This window comes from Episyrphus balteatus, chromosome 3 (assembly GCF_945859705.1).
Source record: "Episyrphus balteatus chromosome 3, idEpiBalt1.1, whole genome shotgun sequence".
NCBI classification, from domain to species: Eukaryota; Metazoa; Arthropoda; class Insecta; order Diptera; family Syrphidae; genus Episyrphus; species Episyrphus balteatus.
The window spans coordinates 101,731,166-101,747,288 of record NC_079136.1 but is presented as its reverse complement, the minus strand read 5'-3'; the positions used below and the strand labels follow the sequence as shown (position 1 = coordinate 101,747,288).

The 16,123-nt window shown below is 29.9% G+C and overlaps 1 protein-coding gene across 6 annotated transcripts in view; it reads left to right on the top strand.

Annotated features, from left to right (window-relative positions):
• LOC129916802 (uncharacterized) overlaps positions 1–16,123 on the top strand; it is a 135,480-nt gene that overhangs the window by 26,153 nt on the left and 93,204 nt on the right. For 5 of the 6 annotated variants that reach the window (XM_055996947.1, XM_055996941.1, XM_055996942.1 and 2 more), the window contains one exon: positions 107–229. The exons of the other annotated variant lie outside the window; for it this stretch is intronic. In XM_055996947.1, the coding sequence (XP_055852922.1) occupies positions 107–229 (123 nt within the window). The remainder of the gene's footprint in view (positions 1–106; positions 230–16,123) is intronic. 6 annotated transcript variants of the gene reach the window in all.

Below are 16,123 nucleotides of genomic sequence, written 5' to 3'. Positions count from 1 at the left end.
TTCAAAAATTGCACACAAAAATTTTCTTTGTTTTACTTTCAAGATAATAATTTAATGACTTCCATGACATTTGACTTTGTCCTCTCTTGTTCCACCCTTGATTTAGCTGAATCCCCTTCATCTCGTCGAGTATTGTTAGACTATCCTAGTCCTTATTTCTACGGAAATCATTATCACTCGTCGCCGAATGAAGATCTCGTTGCCCTTTGGTTTGGCAGCAATGGATCAGGTGCGTTTTAAATTCACTTTATATTCGACTAACCATTGAATTAAGTGAAATCTACTAACATTAGACTGCGATTCAACTTACTCATCTAGTAAATCAACGACTCTAAACATCAGTTGAGTGTTATAGGACTTTACACGTAAATTTAAGGTTTATTTCGATGATTTAAATACTTCCCAATATTGTATACATTTTTGAAGCCGTTGATGTTGTTTATGTACTTTGATGAGAAACAAGTCCCAATTTTGTCAAAGTACAATAACTTTAAACATTTTAGGAGTCTAACAACCAAAACAGTTTTCATAAATAAAGATATATAAAGGTTAGTCCAGACAAAATAAACATAAAAAAGGCAAACCCAGAAATAATTCGCATAGAGCTGAAAATTGGTACAGAGCATTTAAATGTCGATTAAAGTTAAATGTCAAAAATTCCCAAAAGTCCCATGTTTGCATAAAAATGTATTCAAGTTTTAATGTCGAAAATTTAGGTTTTTCATATATGTATAACATTGAAACGGGAGAAGCTATCAAAAAAAAGTATATGGATGACATGTAGGTTTTGTAATTTGCTAAAAAAAATGTTATGACACTTTTTTTCTACCAGATATAGTTTATAAGATATCGTGGTTTTAAAACGTGTCAAATGTCGAGAATATCGATTAGTCTTATCGAAAAGTTGTCTTTGAAAAACTGATAGAAAATTTGCTAATTTATACAGGGTGTCCCAAAAGTGATGGATCAAACGAAATATACTGATAGGCCAACTTTAGGGCTCTCAGAATTTGGTAACTTGTTCATCCCAAATCCCTACGGTTTTCGATTAAATGGCGTTTTTGTGAAATTTCGAAAAATATCCGAGTAAATACTATTTGAATTTAAAACGTTAGGTAAACAAAATTAAAAATAATAGTTGTTTAGTAGATATTCCTCATTTTTTGTATTTGAGTGAGTTTATCCTGAGTTTCAGGATTTGACGAAAAATTAAAAATTCAGGGCATAAATGGGCCAAAATACTATTTGGTGCTTAAAAAAATGCCCCCTTTTTAAAATTTCATTTTTCTTGAAGAAAAAGTACAAATTAGTAGAAAAACTATATTGAGTTATAAAATTAACATTATTTGCAGGTTTGAAACCCAAATTTCGATCGAATTGTTTACAAATCACGCTAACATTGTGGTTTATCTTGGTAACGCAGTGGTATTTAAAGTTTTAAAGCTGATTTTTGGTTATAAACTATTAAGAATATTTAATTGAAATTAATTTTTCTGTGATTTAACTTCATAGGAGACATACGTTGTTAATATAGTTTCAAATAGGAATATCAGAGAGCTTAATTATATGATTTTACAAATGAAACTGAAATTGCAGTATTTTAAATGTTTAAACTGTCATAAATATAGAAATATCATTCCAAACATATCGGTGGAAATGTTAATTCATTATAGATCAAAGTATAACCATTCTATGTCAACTAAAATATATGAAAATATATTGATAAAATGTCAAAAAAAAATTTTTTTTCAAAATTCAATGTCATTGCCCCAAATACGGCAGTGATGTGGCACTGAGCCAAAAATAAAAATTACCTATTCAAAAGATTGTATGCAGGCTTAATCTACTACCTAGGTATATTTTATTATTTCAAAAATGTGTGAACTCTTTTATTTATTTTTATTTTATATATCTCTCTGTGCCACAAAAATATGTTGTTTTTTCTTCTCTATAAACAGGGAACGAATCAAATTGATTACATAAGTTTTTGGTTCAGAAAGCATAATACTTTTACTCAAATGTTTATAAGGATAAATAATTACATAATCCAAAGAAAATAAAATTTAAACATCTGGTTCAACATTGTTTTAAAAAAAAAGTTATGTAAAAAAAATATTATGCATTTCCTGTAAGCAGAAAATATTTCCTAGAAAATTTCTTAGCGCACATTTCCTGCATTTTAGAATTCTTTGAAAACAATAAGAAAAATGTTGCATAATAATACGAATACCAATACAAATGAATTTACATAACAATTTCCATATTAAATCAATAACAGATGTTCTAACACAAAAAAAACATGACCTTTTGTACCGATTTGCAAAAGAAAAACACATCCTTAAAAACTGATGAATTAGATCAGGAGCTTGTTTCAATCCAAACTTCATCAACGAATTGAAACACGAGTAGTTTTCGCCCATTGAAACTTAAGAAATATGGTCTTATAATAGTATACAGATGATCAGAAACAATTTCTGCGAAAATACCAATAAGACACACTTCTTAACTTTTGTCGTTGTAGTTCATGCATGCGGCCCACAACGAGTAACCTTGCGGCCCTCACACAGATTGGAGTTAAATTTTAGGTCCCATACAAATTTATCGATAAGATGCTCCGATAAATTTTAGATCGGCTAAAATTTTTCGACAGTTCTATGGGAGCTAAAATGTATCTTCTTATGAGTTTTTTTTTGACCAATTAAAGCTCGAAATATGCTAAAAATTTTCTCGATCTGCGTACCAGGCATGGAATGTAACTGAAAAAAAAATTATAAATTTATAAGATATCGTGAATTATGAAGCGAACGTTCTGATTTAACCCAACGCACGGTAGGTTAAATCATGAATGCCCTAGGTATGGCATTCTTTGTTTTTTTTTTTATAAAAATTAGAATAAATGTCGAATGATATGAAAATGGAGGCATGCGATTTTTAGTGTGACTCCGAAGTAAATTCCATATTTCTATGAAGTGGATATGACCAAATTTTATAAGTCTTTTTCAGTCAGATTTGGGACAATTTGAAACTGCAATTACAAATCGTTTGCAAATTTCATACAAACGTCGGATGCGAGCAGATATTTTTATTATTAAGAGAAATAAAATCCAGCCTAACTTACACCTTGGTCTGGTGAAAAACAAAATGGTAGTAAAGAAGAGATTCTAGTTATAAGGAAGAAATCATTAATGTTATAATTCTTCTTATTTTTATAAATCTGTTTAAAAAAAAATTCTAGTTTTACTTTTTTTGCGGCCCATACAAATTTAGATCTCGCTGTTTTGGCCCCTAGGAACCACTGAGTTTGACATGCCTGTTGTAGTTCGATTAAAAAAAGGCACAATACTTAAAATTTGTATTATTTGTATTAGATAAATCAATCCAATCTTTTGCAAGGGATTTCTAGTTTATTTTTTTGATACGCTTATTTACTAAATTTTTTCAGTGTGTTGTTGTATTTTAACTTCATTAATTACTAAGCCATTTCATTTCTGAGCCACCGTTAAAATTCCAGCTGTACCTACTGTTTTTTTGTTCTTACTTATCCTACAAAGGACATCAAATTCTGAAATGTTATCGAATTTTATTCTTACTTTTAGCTATATCTACCTATGAACCTACATAACTTTTTTTTCAAAAATTAAAATATCAAATAATTCTCACAAAACTATGAAATAAAACAAATGTATCTAATCAATACATACCAAAAACTCCATGAGCCATTTGTTAAACTATTTATAGGTAACTAAATATAGTCTATATACCTTGTATAAAGGCTCTTAACAAGAATATACAGTTTTTATTCTCTTTCTTTCTAAAAAAATATAATAATTCACTCAAAATGCTATCGATTAATTCTTTCAGTCTTCTATAGGAACGTGTTGAAAAAATACTCTAGGCAAAATATTGGCGACACTCGCTGTCAGACTTACAAAATGTGTCTGCTCTAAATCTAAAACGTTCATTGGTCAATTGCTAATTGAGTTATGTCTCCATTGCAATGTTTGCAATATTTCGAAATATTTAAGTCTATCGCAGATAATAAATAAATCGTCAAGTAAAAAAAACTCTTAAGGCCATTACACCTTTTTTTTCTGTTGCATATATATCCTTAACTGGGTCCCTCTATCGCTTAGCCAATCGCGGAGTTTCCCCCAAAAACAAAACACTCTATACCTATATTATTTATTAATTGAATTTTCTCGAGAGGTACGAAATAAAAATATATTTGAATAGGGGACGCCAATAAAGATAAAATATCTGCAAAAAGATACTTTGACTACCTATATGTCCGCCAACGGAAGGCTGTCTGCAAGGGGTTTGGCTTGTCTTGCTTTTTTTTCGAGCATATACAGTAAAACCCGGATAAGTGCCTCTCGCTTAAGTGCCTAACCCGCATAAGTGCCTTTGTTTTTTAGAACCAAAATTTTAAGGATTTTTTCATATAAAACTCATCTTTTAAGTACCTTTCGCTTAACTGCTTTTCCCGCTTAATTACCTTCTATTTCAAATACTTATGATTGAATTTACTTGCAGGAAATTCTTTTAAGTACACATTTGAAACAAGTTTCAGCAGTAAGAAAAACTTCATTTGCTAAAGCGCTTTAAGATTCAAAAATTCTACTAAAAGTAGAAACTAACTAGTTAGTTATTTTAAACTTTCAAAGTTATTTTGTTTGTGAAGATTCTGTTTTTAATAATCAAACATGTTTTTTTTTTATTTTTAAGTAAATATAGAGATAAGTGCCTATGAGCACTTAAGCGGGTTCTTGTAAGTAACTTACCCGCTTTAGTGCCTAACAAAACCGGGTATTTAAGGTGAGGTACTTATCCGGGTTTTACTGTAATACATACTTGGAAATATTTATACGTAGGTAGGTATGTTTGTTTGTATATTTTAGGTTAGTTCGAGTAGATTTATACGAATAACAAATAAATTTCCCAAAATCACAAAGCCAACAAGTGAGTGAGAGCATTTGTAATTATTATTGAGTGTTGTTTCATTGAGCAAGACTTGTTGAGGGCATTGTTATGAACAGTAAAAACTTGTTACATCCAACCTTGGTATTGTTTTTTAATGGTTGGAATATTTCTACAATTCAAAACAAATAAAATGGGTTGAGGACGTTTTCCCCAAGACATAATCCCCAAACTGAAATGTGAACAATACAAAAATACGATTTTTTGGTTTCTTATTTTTATCTTTTACGAATATGAATGAATTTTGACAAAACCTGCACCGAAAAAAAATTTGATAATAACAGCTATCAAATTAACATTTTTCAGTGACAAAAGTCGTCCAACAATTAAAATATCAATTTTGATATTTTATCATATCATTTTGACATTTTTTAATTTCAGGTGGGATAGTGAAAATTTCACATTGACAATTAAAATATCAATGTTGACTAGATTTTACGTTTTAGTTTATTATAATGAAACCTACTTCTTTCCTTTTCATTTTTATTATTTTTATTATTTTAAGAATTTTCTTTCTTTTTTCAAAACATTACTGAAAGAAAATATTCTTTACAAAATAATGTTGATATTATTTTTTTTACTATACATAGGTGATATAATTGTTTTGTTATTTTCTCCCAAACTATGTAAAGTAAAATCTTAGTGCCGATCAAATTTTCTCAGTAAATCATACATTTTACTTCGAAAAAACACAAAGCGCCTTTAAATTAGTACACATTAAGAATTTTTTATTTAATATTTTTCAATAATTTGGAATGAGAAATTGATATGAAAAAATGATAATAAAATATCAAAAAAAATTTCCAAAATGTGACATTTAAATATCATCCTGATAATAAAAATGTTGCTTTAACATTTTAAATATCATAAAACACATTTTATAGAGCATTTTTGGCTGATATTTAAAAAATGTTAAATTGATATTGGTTTTTTTTTCGGTGTGGTTAAAAACTACTTTGTTATGTTTTTTTTTTACTATTTTAAATGTTTTTTGAGGAAAAAATTAATTTTTGGATTTTTGACGAATTTAGTTTGACACAATAGGTAGTATATTTTTCAATCAAAAAAGTTACCGACAAAATTTTTGATTTTTAAAGTTTGCAATGCAGTTATTTAGACTACTTTTTATTTAACATTATGTAGATAAACTATACTTTGAGAATTTTGAGAAAAATTGAAAAAAACGATCGATTTTTCCGTAAATGACATTAATATTGGCGAGAAATATTTTTCCATAGAAACTAAATTATACTTTTTTAATGGCCTTTGACCTTCTTTATTTAAATCTAGCATTAAAATGTTTCTAACGTGCATAGTTTTTGAGATATCGAATTTTGAACTTCCAAAAACACTATTTTTGTGATGTTTTGGCATAGGTCGTTTGAACTCGAAATTACTTGAAGTTTGTTACAATTCAGATTTTTTGATGCAGAAATGTAATTTATGCTTTTTTGAAAACGGTGTCAAATGTAGCAAAAACCTCATCAAAAAATTTAACTTTAAGGCTAGGCTAGGTATATCTAAAAAAATGGCCTCATAAGTCAACTTATACCTACCTATTTCAAATAACAAAAAACTTTAATCTTTTCAACCGAGGAACTTGATATAATGTACCTATACAGGGTAATACAGGAGTTCAGACAAGAAAAAAATCGTATGGGAGGGGGGTCTATTCCCCCCTTCTGTTTTCTGTTTTTGTTTTAAAAAAAATAAGAGCATCGATTTTTAAAAGATTTATTAATACTTAATTACATACAATTTTGAAAAAAAATTAGTTTGAACAATTTTTTTTTCAAAATTTTGATTTTGAAAATAAATTTTTCAAAAACTATGCCATAAAATGGCTTTGTTTAAATTTTGTATAAAAGATGATGTTCTTGGTATAGCACGTTATTGTATGTGTAACCGTTGATTTTTAATATTTTTTTTCTAAATTAAGTCATTTTTTTTAAATTACCCCCTCCCCGCTAACGAGAGGAAATAGAACCCCCTCCCATACATACAACACTCTTTAGCTTTTTGGCACATTACTCCTGAATCACCCTGTATAACTCGTAATTTCATTGTCTTTGGAATTTTGTTAAGAAATCTTCAAATTTTTAAATTTTGACAAAAATTTTAAATTCGTATAAATATGCATGCAAAGAAAATACAAATATTTTGAAGATTTCAACAGACTGAAACTCAGTCAATTTATACTTCAGCCATCGTCACTCTGATCAATCGAGCCATACACTCAAATCTCTTCGTCAATAATTTGAACTAAAATCTAAACTGACAGCAATTTGGAAATAATTAGCAAAATACTTCGTCTGTCGGTGAATCCATCGTGTGCGCCACGCTGATATCTAACTCAATCGACACCAAACTGACACGCGCAGTTCTGAACGAACAGCTTCTTTAATGGTGGGCGCATATATATAAGCACATGAATCCAACCCATCTAACAACCGGAACTTCTTAGCCAAGCAACCATATGAATGTTGAAGCTGATACCAATTTGCTATAGCAATTGCAACTCACTTCAGAAAGGCCGGTCTATCATTCTGTCGGCCGGTTGACTGTCATCGACACGACATTGCTGCTAATTATCACAGCACTGCGCGACAGAATATTTATTTTCCTTTGAAATTCATTTTAATTATATTGAAGTATTCACCTATATGTATAACGGATTACACTACGTTTGATTTGTTTTGGGACAGACTTTATACTGTTTACTTTTATACATATTAGGCACAATTGTTTCAAAATACATGGGGCTTTGGTATGTCTCATAATGACAATTTTGCAACAGGCGATCCAAAAAGCAGATATTTTCAGAAGTTAAAGGATCAGAACAATTTTGCTTTCCGCCGATATTTTGTTGTTGGTGTATACCTTCAGTTAGACTAGGTCACTGTTTTGCTTTATTGCTTAAATAGCTAAGCAGCAAGCCCGTCATGACTTTCTTAACAACACCGAGAGGTCGGGAAGGCAGAATTGTTTGTCTACGTGCGACGTTCAAGTGGAATGGTCCAATCTGCCTTTTGTTGGCGCTGGGTTCGTCATCCTCATCACCAGGGCAAGGATTTTTATGCACTTAAAAACCCAAAATATGTGCATAAAATATGCACCTTTAATCTGAAAATATGCGCTTAAAAAAATGAAAATATGCATTAAAAACCCACATTAAAAACCAAAAAATTAACTGAATTCCACCAAAATTAACACAAAATAACAATTTAAATAGAAAATATAAAATCTTCTAGAATAAAACACTCAAAACATTAAATTTAAATTACATATGTACATGCAAACAAATCATTAGAATAAATTTTGTTGGTATACCCCTTAAAATATTTCTTGAAATTTTAAATAGCCTATTTGGCCTGACTGCTCATATTCAGTCGGTGTCATTGGAGTATTTTTGCACGCAAGTACCTCTCTACAGTGGCGTATCCAGAAAAAAATTTGGGGGGGGCTAGAAAATTTTTCAAAATTTTTTTAGGGGGAAAATGTACGAAAAAATTTGTTTCTCTTTTTTATCCATCTTTGATCGAAAGTGAAGAGCTGTGGTGCGGTACAGAAAGTGGTAAAGTAGCATTTTACTGCTACTACTCGACAGCTTCGTACTCTGTCTCCTCCTTTCATAATAAAAGTAGTGTTTTTTCAAAGTTGTTATACTGCAAACATTTTACACAATGAGCAAGGAGTTCAGTCATCCGTAAAAAAACACTTTATTTCGTTCGAACTTTGTCATGTACTGAATTCAAAACTGTTAACAGATTTATTCCTATCACGTTTATAGTTATTGAGCTATAGGCTCATTCTTATTTTCGATATAAATGCTCATGTTTCGCAATTTGAACGAAAGTGAATTGAAATCACTCTTCAATTTCACGTGAAATGAAATATCATATTCTTCATTTCGATCGATTTCGAAAACTTCAAAATTGCTTCAAACTGTCAAAACTGAAGGATCATTCATTTTTATTTTGTTTCTAAAGTGAAATTACTACTGCTTTGGACATGGATGCAATTTTATCCGAATTTTATCAGAATTTAAAAGAAAAATGAAGAAGACACATTTTGTGAGACAAATCAAATATGTAAGTGAAATGCAAAACATGGGCAGTATTATTGCAAATTTTAAAACAAAAATGAATTAGTGTAAAGCGAAAGAGGTTGCTAACACAGAAGGAGTGCGCAATTCCCGAAGGTACCTGGAGAATTGCGCACTGCAAACACAGAGGCAGTGATGAATTATAATATTTCATGCCATGAGGCATTATGTATTTTGTATTAAATCAACAAACAAATAAACTATGCAAAACAATAAAAATACATATAAGTTTTGATAATATTTTGTCCAAAAATTGCAAATTCATTGAAAAGGGCACTAAATTCAAAGTAAACTGAATTCGATGAGAAAATCTAAATGAGTGAAAAAATGCAGAACACCTAATTTCACTTTCGGCAAGTGAATGCCTAAAAAGTTTAATGCAGAATGTGAAAGTCTCAAATATTAATTTTCAATGAAGTTCTTGTTGATGTTTAATCAAAAATACATATTATTTTTTCGTAATATGTTGCTTTTTTAATCCAAATCAAAAGCGCAAAATGGAATTTGCTAAGAGAAACCATTAGTTATGTTGGCCACTAAGATTTTGAGATATCAAAAATTTCTATTTCTAATATCTTTAAAAGACGGCGTTTTGAGATTGCATTTTGCATAAGAAGTTTTGCAAAATTTAACGGTGATGTAATTCGACGTCAAAATACCAAAAAAAATGATCTGAAGAATTCCAAATCGAACTAAAATCCGAAAAAAAATTACGCCAACCCTCAACGTCAGCTGAGGCTCTTACTCAAACAAACATAAACATCCGTTTCAGATTTTGGAGGGGGCTCGAGCATCTGAGCTGCCTCTAAATCTTTAAGATTTACGAAAAAGTTTCAGTAAATCATGTTCATTATGATGAAATCAGCTAAATAATAACATGATCTTGAAGGCTTGGGGGGGGCTTGAGCCCCCTGAGCCCCCCCCTCAATACGCCACTGCCTCTCTACCCGAAAAGTTTACCAAAACCTCTTCATCGTCAGGTATTGACAAAACGATTTTTCAGAGTCATCCAATTAATCGAAAACTTCTTCAAAATTTTCAAAATTATTTGCATAGTAGGTTTTTCACTGCAGTAAAACTAGAATGTGACGGTTGGAACTGTGTAAGTGCTGCAAAATGCGTTCTCTCATGGATGTTGAAATCAAATTGAAAATTAAGTGAAACAAAAACAAATTCTTTCCTTTTTCAAAAATATGAAGCAAAATATGTGTTTATCATTGAAATATGCACTAAAAACCGAAATATGCGTTTATATGCATTTAAAACAAAATATGCTAAAATATGCACTAGCAAATAAATGCCGTTTTAAAGGAGATTGTCTGATTCGAAAAACTGTTTTAATAGAATGCGGAAAAAAAATATGTATTCACATAAGAATCCTTGCCCTGCTAATCAAGATTCAGGGTTTTTAACATTGAAATGTCCTTGTAAAACATTCTATCCTGATTTCTTATATTGCCATATTTTTCTTCTAAGAAATCGATGATAGCTGTTATCGGCATGATTTCGTGCAGACTTATACATCCAACGCGTAGTTCGGTTCTCCCAAAGATATGTATATCTTCTTTTCCTGGATTTTATGAATTTTTCAACTCTCTTGAGCGGAAGCCAATTATTATAGTCGTCAAATAATTAGGTAAAATGTATAGATTGTAAGTATTTTTCTCTTCTTTTGTTCTACATAAAATCCATTTTTAAGAAAAAAAGTTTAGACTTAAAAATTTTTTCGCAATTTTTTGGCAATTTCTTTGTCGTCACAATTTTTATAAGACAACTTTGGATTGGATTCAGCACTAAAAATAAGCATTGCAATTAATTGCCAGATACTTACATACATGTAAGTAGGTATGTACATATGATAGATGTACTGCAGGATATGGTGTTAAGAAAATATTTTGAAAATAGTAAATTTTGTTTATTAGTTATAAAAGAGGCGTAAAGTTTTGGCTTAGCTCAGGTATATGTCTATCTGTGGCATGGTATTTATATTGAAAAAAAAAAAAAATGAAAAAATTGCAATGAAGACATCAAAAGTGGGCTGAAATTGATCAGTTTACAATCGTGTGGCACATCTACCTAAATGTATATAGTCCCGCTGTGCCGTGACAATTATTTTACTCTTTATGGCATATCGTTTTGTTTTACACACACTTTAAGGCAGTCCTAATGCTGAGGCTGATCTCTATGTATTCAGTACCTCATACCTATTAATATATCCACTGCATAACCCACGAGTTTGTTTATTCGAGACGAGGACGACGAGGTTGTTTAAGGAATTTATAAAACAGGATTTACCGGAAGGTAGAACTAGAATTTTAAATCGATGCGTATAAAAAAGGTTTTGTCACCGTATAAATTGTTGCAAGAGAACAAAATGGCTGATTAATTGATTTATAGCTCACGCAAGTATCCGATTTATATTTGAAAAAAATCTGGAAAAAAAAAACACTTTTCTAGCTGCCTGGCTTTTTCCACTTTGTTTTTACTTCTTAGGAAAGTTCAATCTATACAGGGTGATTCAGGAGTAATGTGCCAAAAAGCTAGAGCGTGTAGGTTAGGTCGAGACAAGAAAAAATTGTATGGGAGGGGGGGTCTATTCCCCCTCATTTAGCGGGGAGGGACAATTTAAAAAAAAATTGACTTACTTTGGAAAAATATTATTAAAAATTAACGGTTACACCTACAATAATGTGTTTTACCTTTTTGTACAACCGAAACCCTTGTCTCTTACAAAAATTTAAACAAAGCCATTTTATGACACAGTTTTTGAAAAATTAATTTTTAAAATCAAGATTTTGAAAAAAAAAAAATTGGAAAATAGTCCAGTAATTTTAGGTTTTATCTGCGGAAAAATTCCTACTGGGCTGAATTTTATTATACAGCTTAATGACGGCTTTGTTATGAAGATGTGAAAAATCGACATTGATATCGTGTCCGCGTTAAGAGTTATAGGGGTCAAAAGGTCACAAAAACTGGTTTTTCACGATTTTCAGCAAAACGGTAAGTCTTATCAAAAAATTTTCAATGCAAGAATTGTAGACCAGATTATTATATATAAAAAGTGTCATGACACTTTTTTTCCTAAGACCCACCGTTTCTTAGGTATAACGATTCAAAAAGTTGAAGTTTAGTTGTAATCGTCATAATCCTATTCCTGAAAAAAAAAACTCCTAACTGAAAAGTTCCTGAAGTTTCATTATTTTTTTAGCTTGAATTTCGTTCCTCAACTGTTAAGAATATGGGGAAACCAAAAAAAAATGGAAATTTTCGCCATTTTTCCGATTGGGGCCCTTCTCCCGAAACCATTTCCCTGGGAATTTTTGTTTAGAATATGTCTGAAAATATACAGGGTGTGCAATAGAGAATGGACAACCCTAAAACGGCTTATAGCTACACTTATGATTGTTCTAAAAACAGATAGAAAAAAGTTCTATCGCAACCAGTTCATAAAATATGGAATTTTTTTCGTTCAGTGTATTTTAAATTTTATCATCTTATGTTTTCGTTCACTACAACCACGAATGAATGAATTTTATTTATTTCTTATTTTTATAATTTTCTACAATAATTGGATGAGTACATAAACACTTTAAAAATTTCATAGCTATTGCACATTTTCGTAAAAAAAATTTTGAAATCTGTTTTTTGATGCAAAATGTAAAAAAAGTATTTTATGAAAAATTTTAAACACCTGTGGTATAAAATAAATCTATAGAAACCTTTCTTAAAAATATTCTCCTTATACCAGAATATTTTTAAGAAAGTTGGCCACCTAGGTTTCTATAGATTTATTTTATACCACAGGTGTTTAAAATTTTTCATAAAATACTTTTTTTACATTTTGCATCAAAAAACAGATTTCAAAATTTTTTTTACGAAAATGTGCAATAGCTATGAAATTTTTAAAGTGTTTATGTACTCATCCAATTATTGTAGAAAATTATAAAAATAAGAAATAAATAAAATTCATTCATTCGTGGTTGTAGTGAACGAAAACATAAGATGATAAAATTTAAAATACACTGAACGAAAAAAATTCCATATTTTATGAACTGGTTGCGATAGAACTTTTTTCTATCTGTTTTTAGAACAATCATAAGTGTAGCTATAAGCCGTTTTAGGGTTGTCCATTCTCTATTGCACACCCTGTATATTTTCAGACATATTCTAAACAAAAATTCCCAGGGAAATGGTTTCGGGAGAAGGGCCCCAATCGGAAAAATGGCGAAAATTTCCATTTTTTTTTGGTTTCCCCATATTCTTAACAGTTGAGGAACGAAATTCAAGCTAAAAAAATAATGAAACTTCAGGAACTTTTCAGTTAGGAGTTTTTTTTTTCAGGAATAGGATTATGACGATTACAACTAAACTTCAACTTTTTGAATCGTTATACCTAAGAAACGGTGGGTCTTAGGAAAAAAAGTGTCATGACACTTTTTATATATAATAATCTGGTCTACAATTCTTGCATTGAAAATTTTTTGATAAGACTTACCGTTTTGCTGAAAATCGTGAAAAACCAGTTTTTGTGACCTTTTGACCCCTATAACTCTTAACGCGGACACGATATCAATGTCGATTTTTCACATCTTCATAACAAAGCCGTCATTTAGCTGTATACCAAAATTCAGCCCAGTAGGAATTTTTCCGCAGATTGCTCTTAAAAATGACTAAAATGACTGGGCTAAAAAAAAAATTCAAACTAATTTTTTTCAAAATTTTATGTATTTAAGTACTGATTTATTTTCCAAAATTCGATGCTTTTATTTGTTTTTAAACAAAAACAGAAAACTGAATTCAAAAATTTTTGTTATTTTCGAGAAATTAACAAAAAACCAAAACTACTTTTTTCTAAAAAAAACCTCTTTATTTTCTGATAATATTAGTAGAATACAATTTTTACCACTATAATTTAAACCAAATAAAGTAACCATGAATCAATTAAATGCAAATTAAGCCAATCTCATTGTATTAATTAAAAAAAAGGTTTTCAATCCAATCATAACAGTCGTTAAATTGTAAAAAAAAAAAATTAATGTGCCATTAATAGATTTTTTACCTCCTTGATCAAATTATAAAACAAGTGTCACACACTTGCCCTTGCACAATAAAAACACAGCGTAAAACTACTGTCCCAGATGACATAGCCCTCCTTTTCCGCCGCCACCAGCTTGTGGGAATTCTAATAAAATCAGCAATTATAATCAATTTGCCAATCTCTATCACTTAATTCACCGCGTCCATCTCCCCATGTAGATCATCATCATCATCATATCACGTTTAATTGACCATGTATCTGTGTATCCGTCGTGATCGTCGTTCACTGTTGTCCCTCGTGTTTTTATCTTTGTTTTAACTTTAATTACTAGAACACAACATTGCACAGTGTACTGTATTGCTGCAAAGTGGGACACAACAGTTGAAAATTTGATAAAATTCAATAATTAACTTTTCAGTAAAACTATGAAGAAAATTTGTTTTAAAAACTGAAAGCAGAGGACTGATTGTTTAAATACAAAAAACTTCTTATGTGTTAATTTTTAGGAAAAAAAACTTGAAAATCGTTGGAGCCATTTTTTTTTAAGAAATACCTAGTTAGCTATTTATTTTTTTTTTTTTTTGAGAATCAAGTTCCTAAGTTGAAAAACTGTTTCTAAATAATTAAATAATAACTCCATAAGAGTCAACATATTCCTATTTCAAATAAAAGTTTTTTAACATTTAGAAACAGTTTTTCCACTTATAGGAACTTGATTTAAAAACAACGAACGCTCTAATATATCTACATATAAGAATTTTCTAACGGTTTTAGAAAGAAAGTTGATATGCGATGTTGATGAAATAATTTACACTTAAAAACGAAATTTCAAAAAAAAAGTCCAAAAATCTGTTTTTTTTTTTAATTCGTATATTAACGGTTACTTAAATGCTTTTGTGTAAAAATATTCGTTGCAATCGGTTAAGTCGTGTCTCGTGTTAGAGATAAAGAGAAACCAAAGAAAACGGTTTTATGGCAGGTACCGTTATTAAGGGTTCAAAAAATATGTTTTTATTTCAACCATAGAGTCTCATTTGTAGCATTACACTAAAAAAATGTAATCAAAATCGTTAGATTCGATTTAAAAAATAAATATTTGTTCTGTTCCCGTTATAGGTATATATCGTAACGTTTGTTTTGGTCCTAATAAGTTTGAAGAAAATCGTTTTACTAGTAAAAGCTGTACGTCAAGGTACAGACAGACAGAAAGAATTGCGGGACCCACTTTTTTGGAATTTTTCATCATCGTACATGACATGACATTGTACCTAAATATGTTTGTTATCTCGAGTTCGATTTTTTAACAACGCCAGTGAAAAAATAATTTTTTAAGATATAAAAATGTTCAACATTTATAAAAGAAAAATATGCATTTTGTATGAAAATATTATTCAAATACATTAAACAGTTTTCAAAATTTAATTCGAAACATTTTTCTAAATCCAAATGAGTTTTTTTGGAAATTTTGTACAATTTTTATATTACAATTAATTTAACGCTTTTATGTTAAAATTGTACTTGCAATCGGTTAGATCGTTTACGAGAAGTTCAGAATAAAAAAACTTTCTATGAAAGGTACCGTTAGTAAAGTTTTCATCCTCAACTTGCTCCAAAAAAAATTTTAAGAGTTAAGGAAAAAATTACAAAATTTTTGGGAAATTAGTTTGTTTATCCAAATGGTAGTGGATAAATTGGCTTTCCATTACTGATAATCTTAACTCAAAAACTAAAGAATTCTGGCACCAAAAGTTGTAGGTACTTTTTTTATTGCGGACTGTCAAAATTAATAGGTAGGAACAAAATAATCTTGAATTCAAAACACAATAACTTCTAAATCGTCGATTCATCCGTATGGTAGAACTTATCTCTGAACTTAGAAAAACCCATTGTATTTTTTACTTTCGCTAATCTCCAACACAGGCCTTCCTGTCAATAATTTGTCTGCCGAGTACAGAGCTAAACCCCTATTTTTGTTCTTTATTTATTTACTAATGGCTTCAATT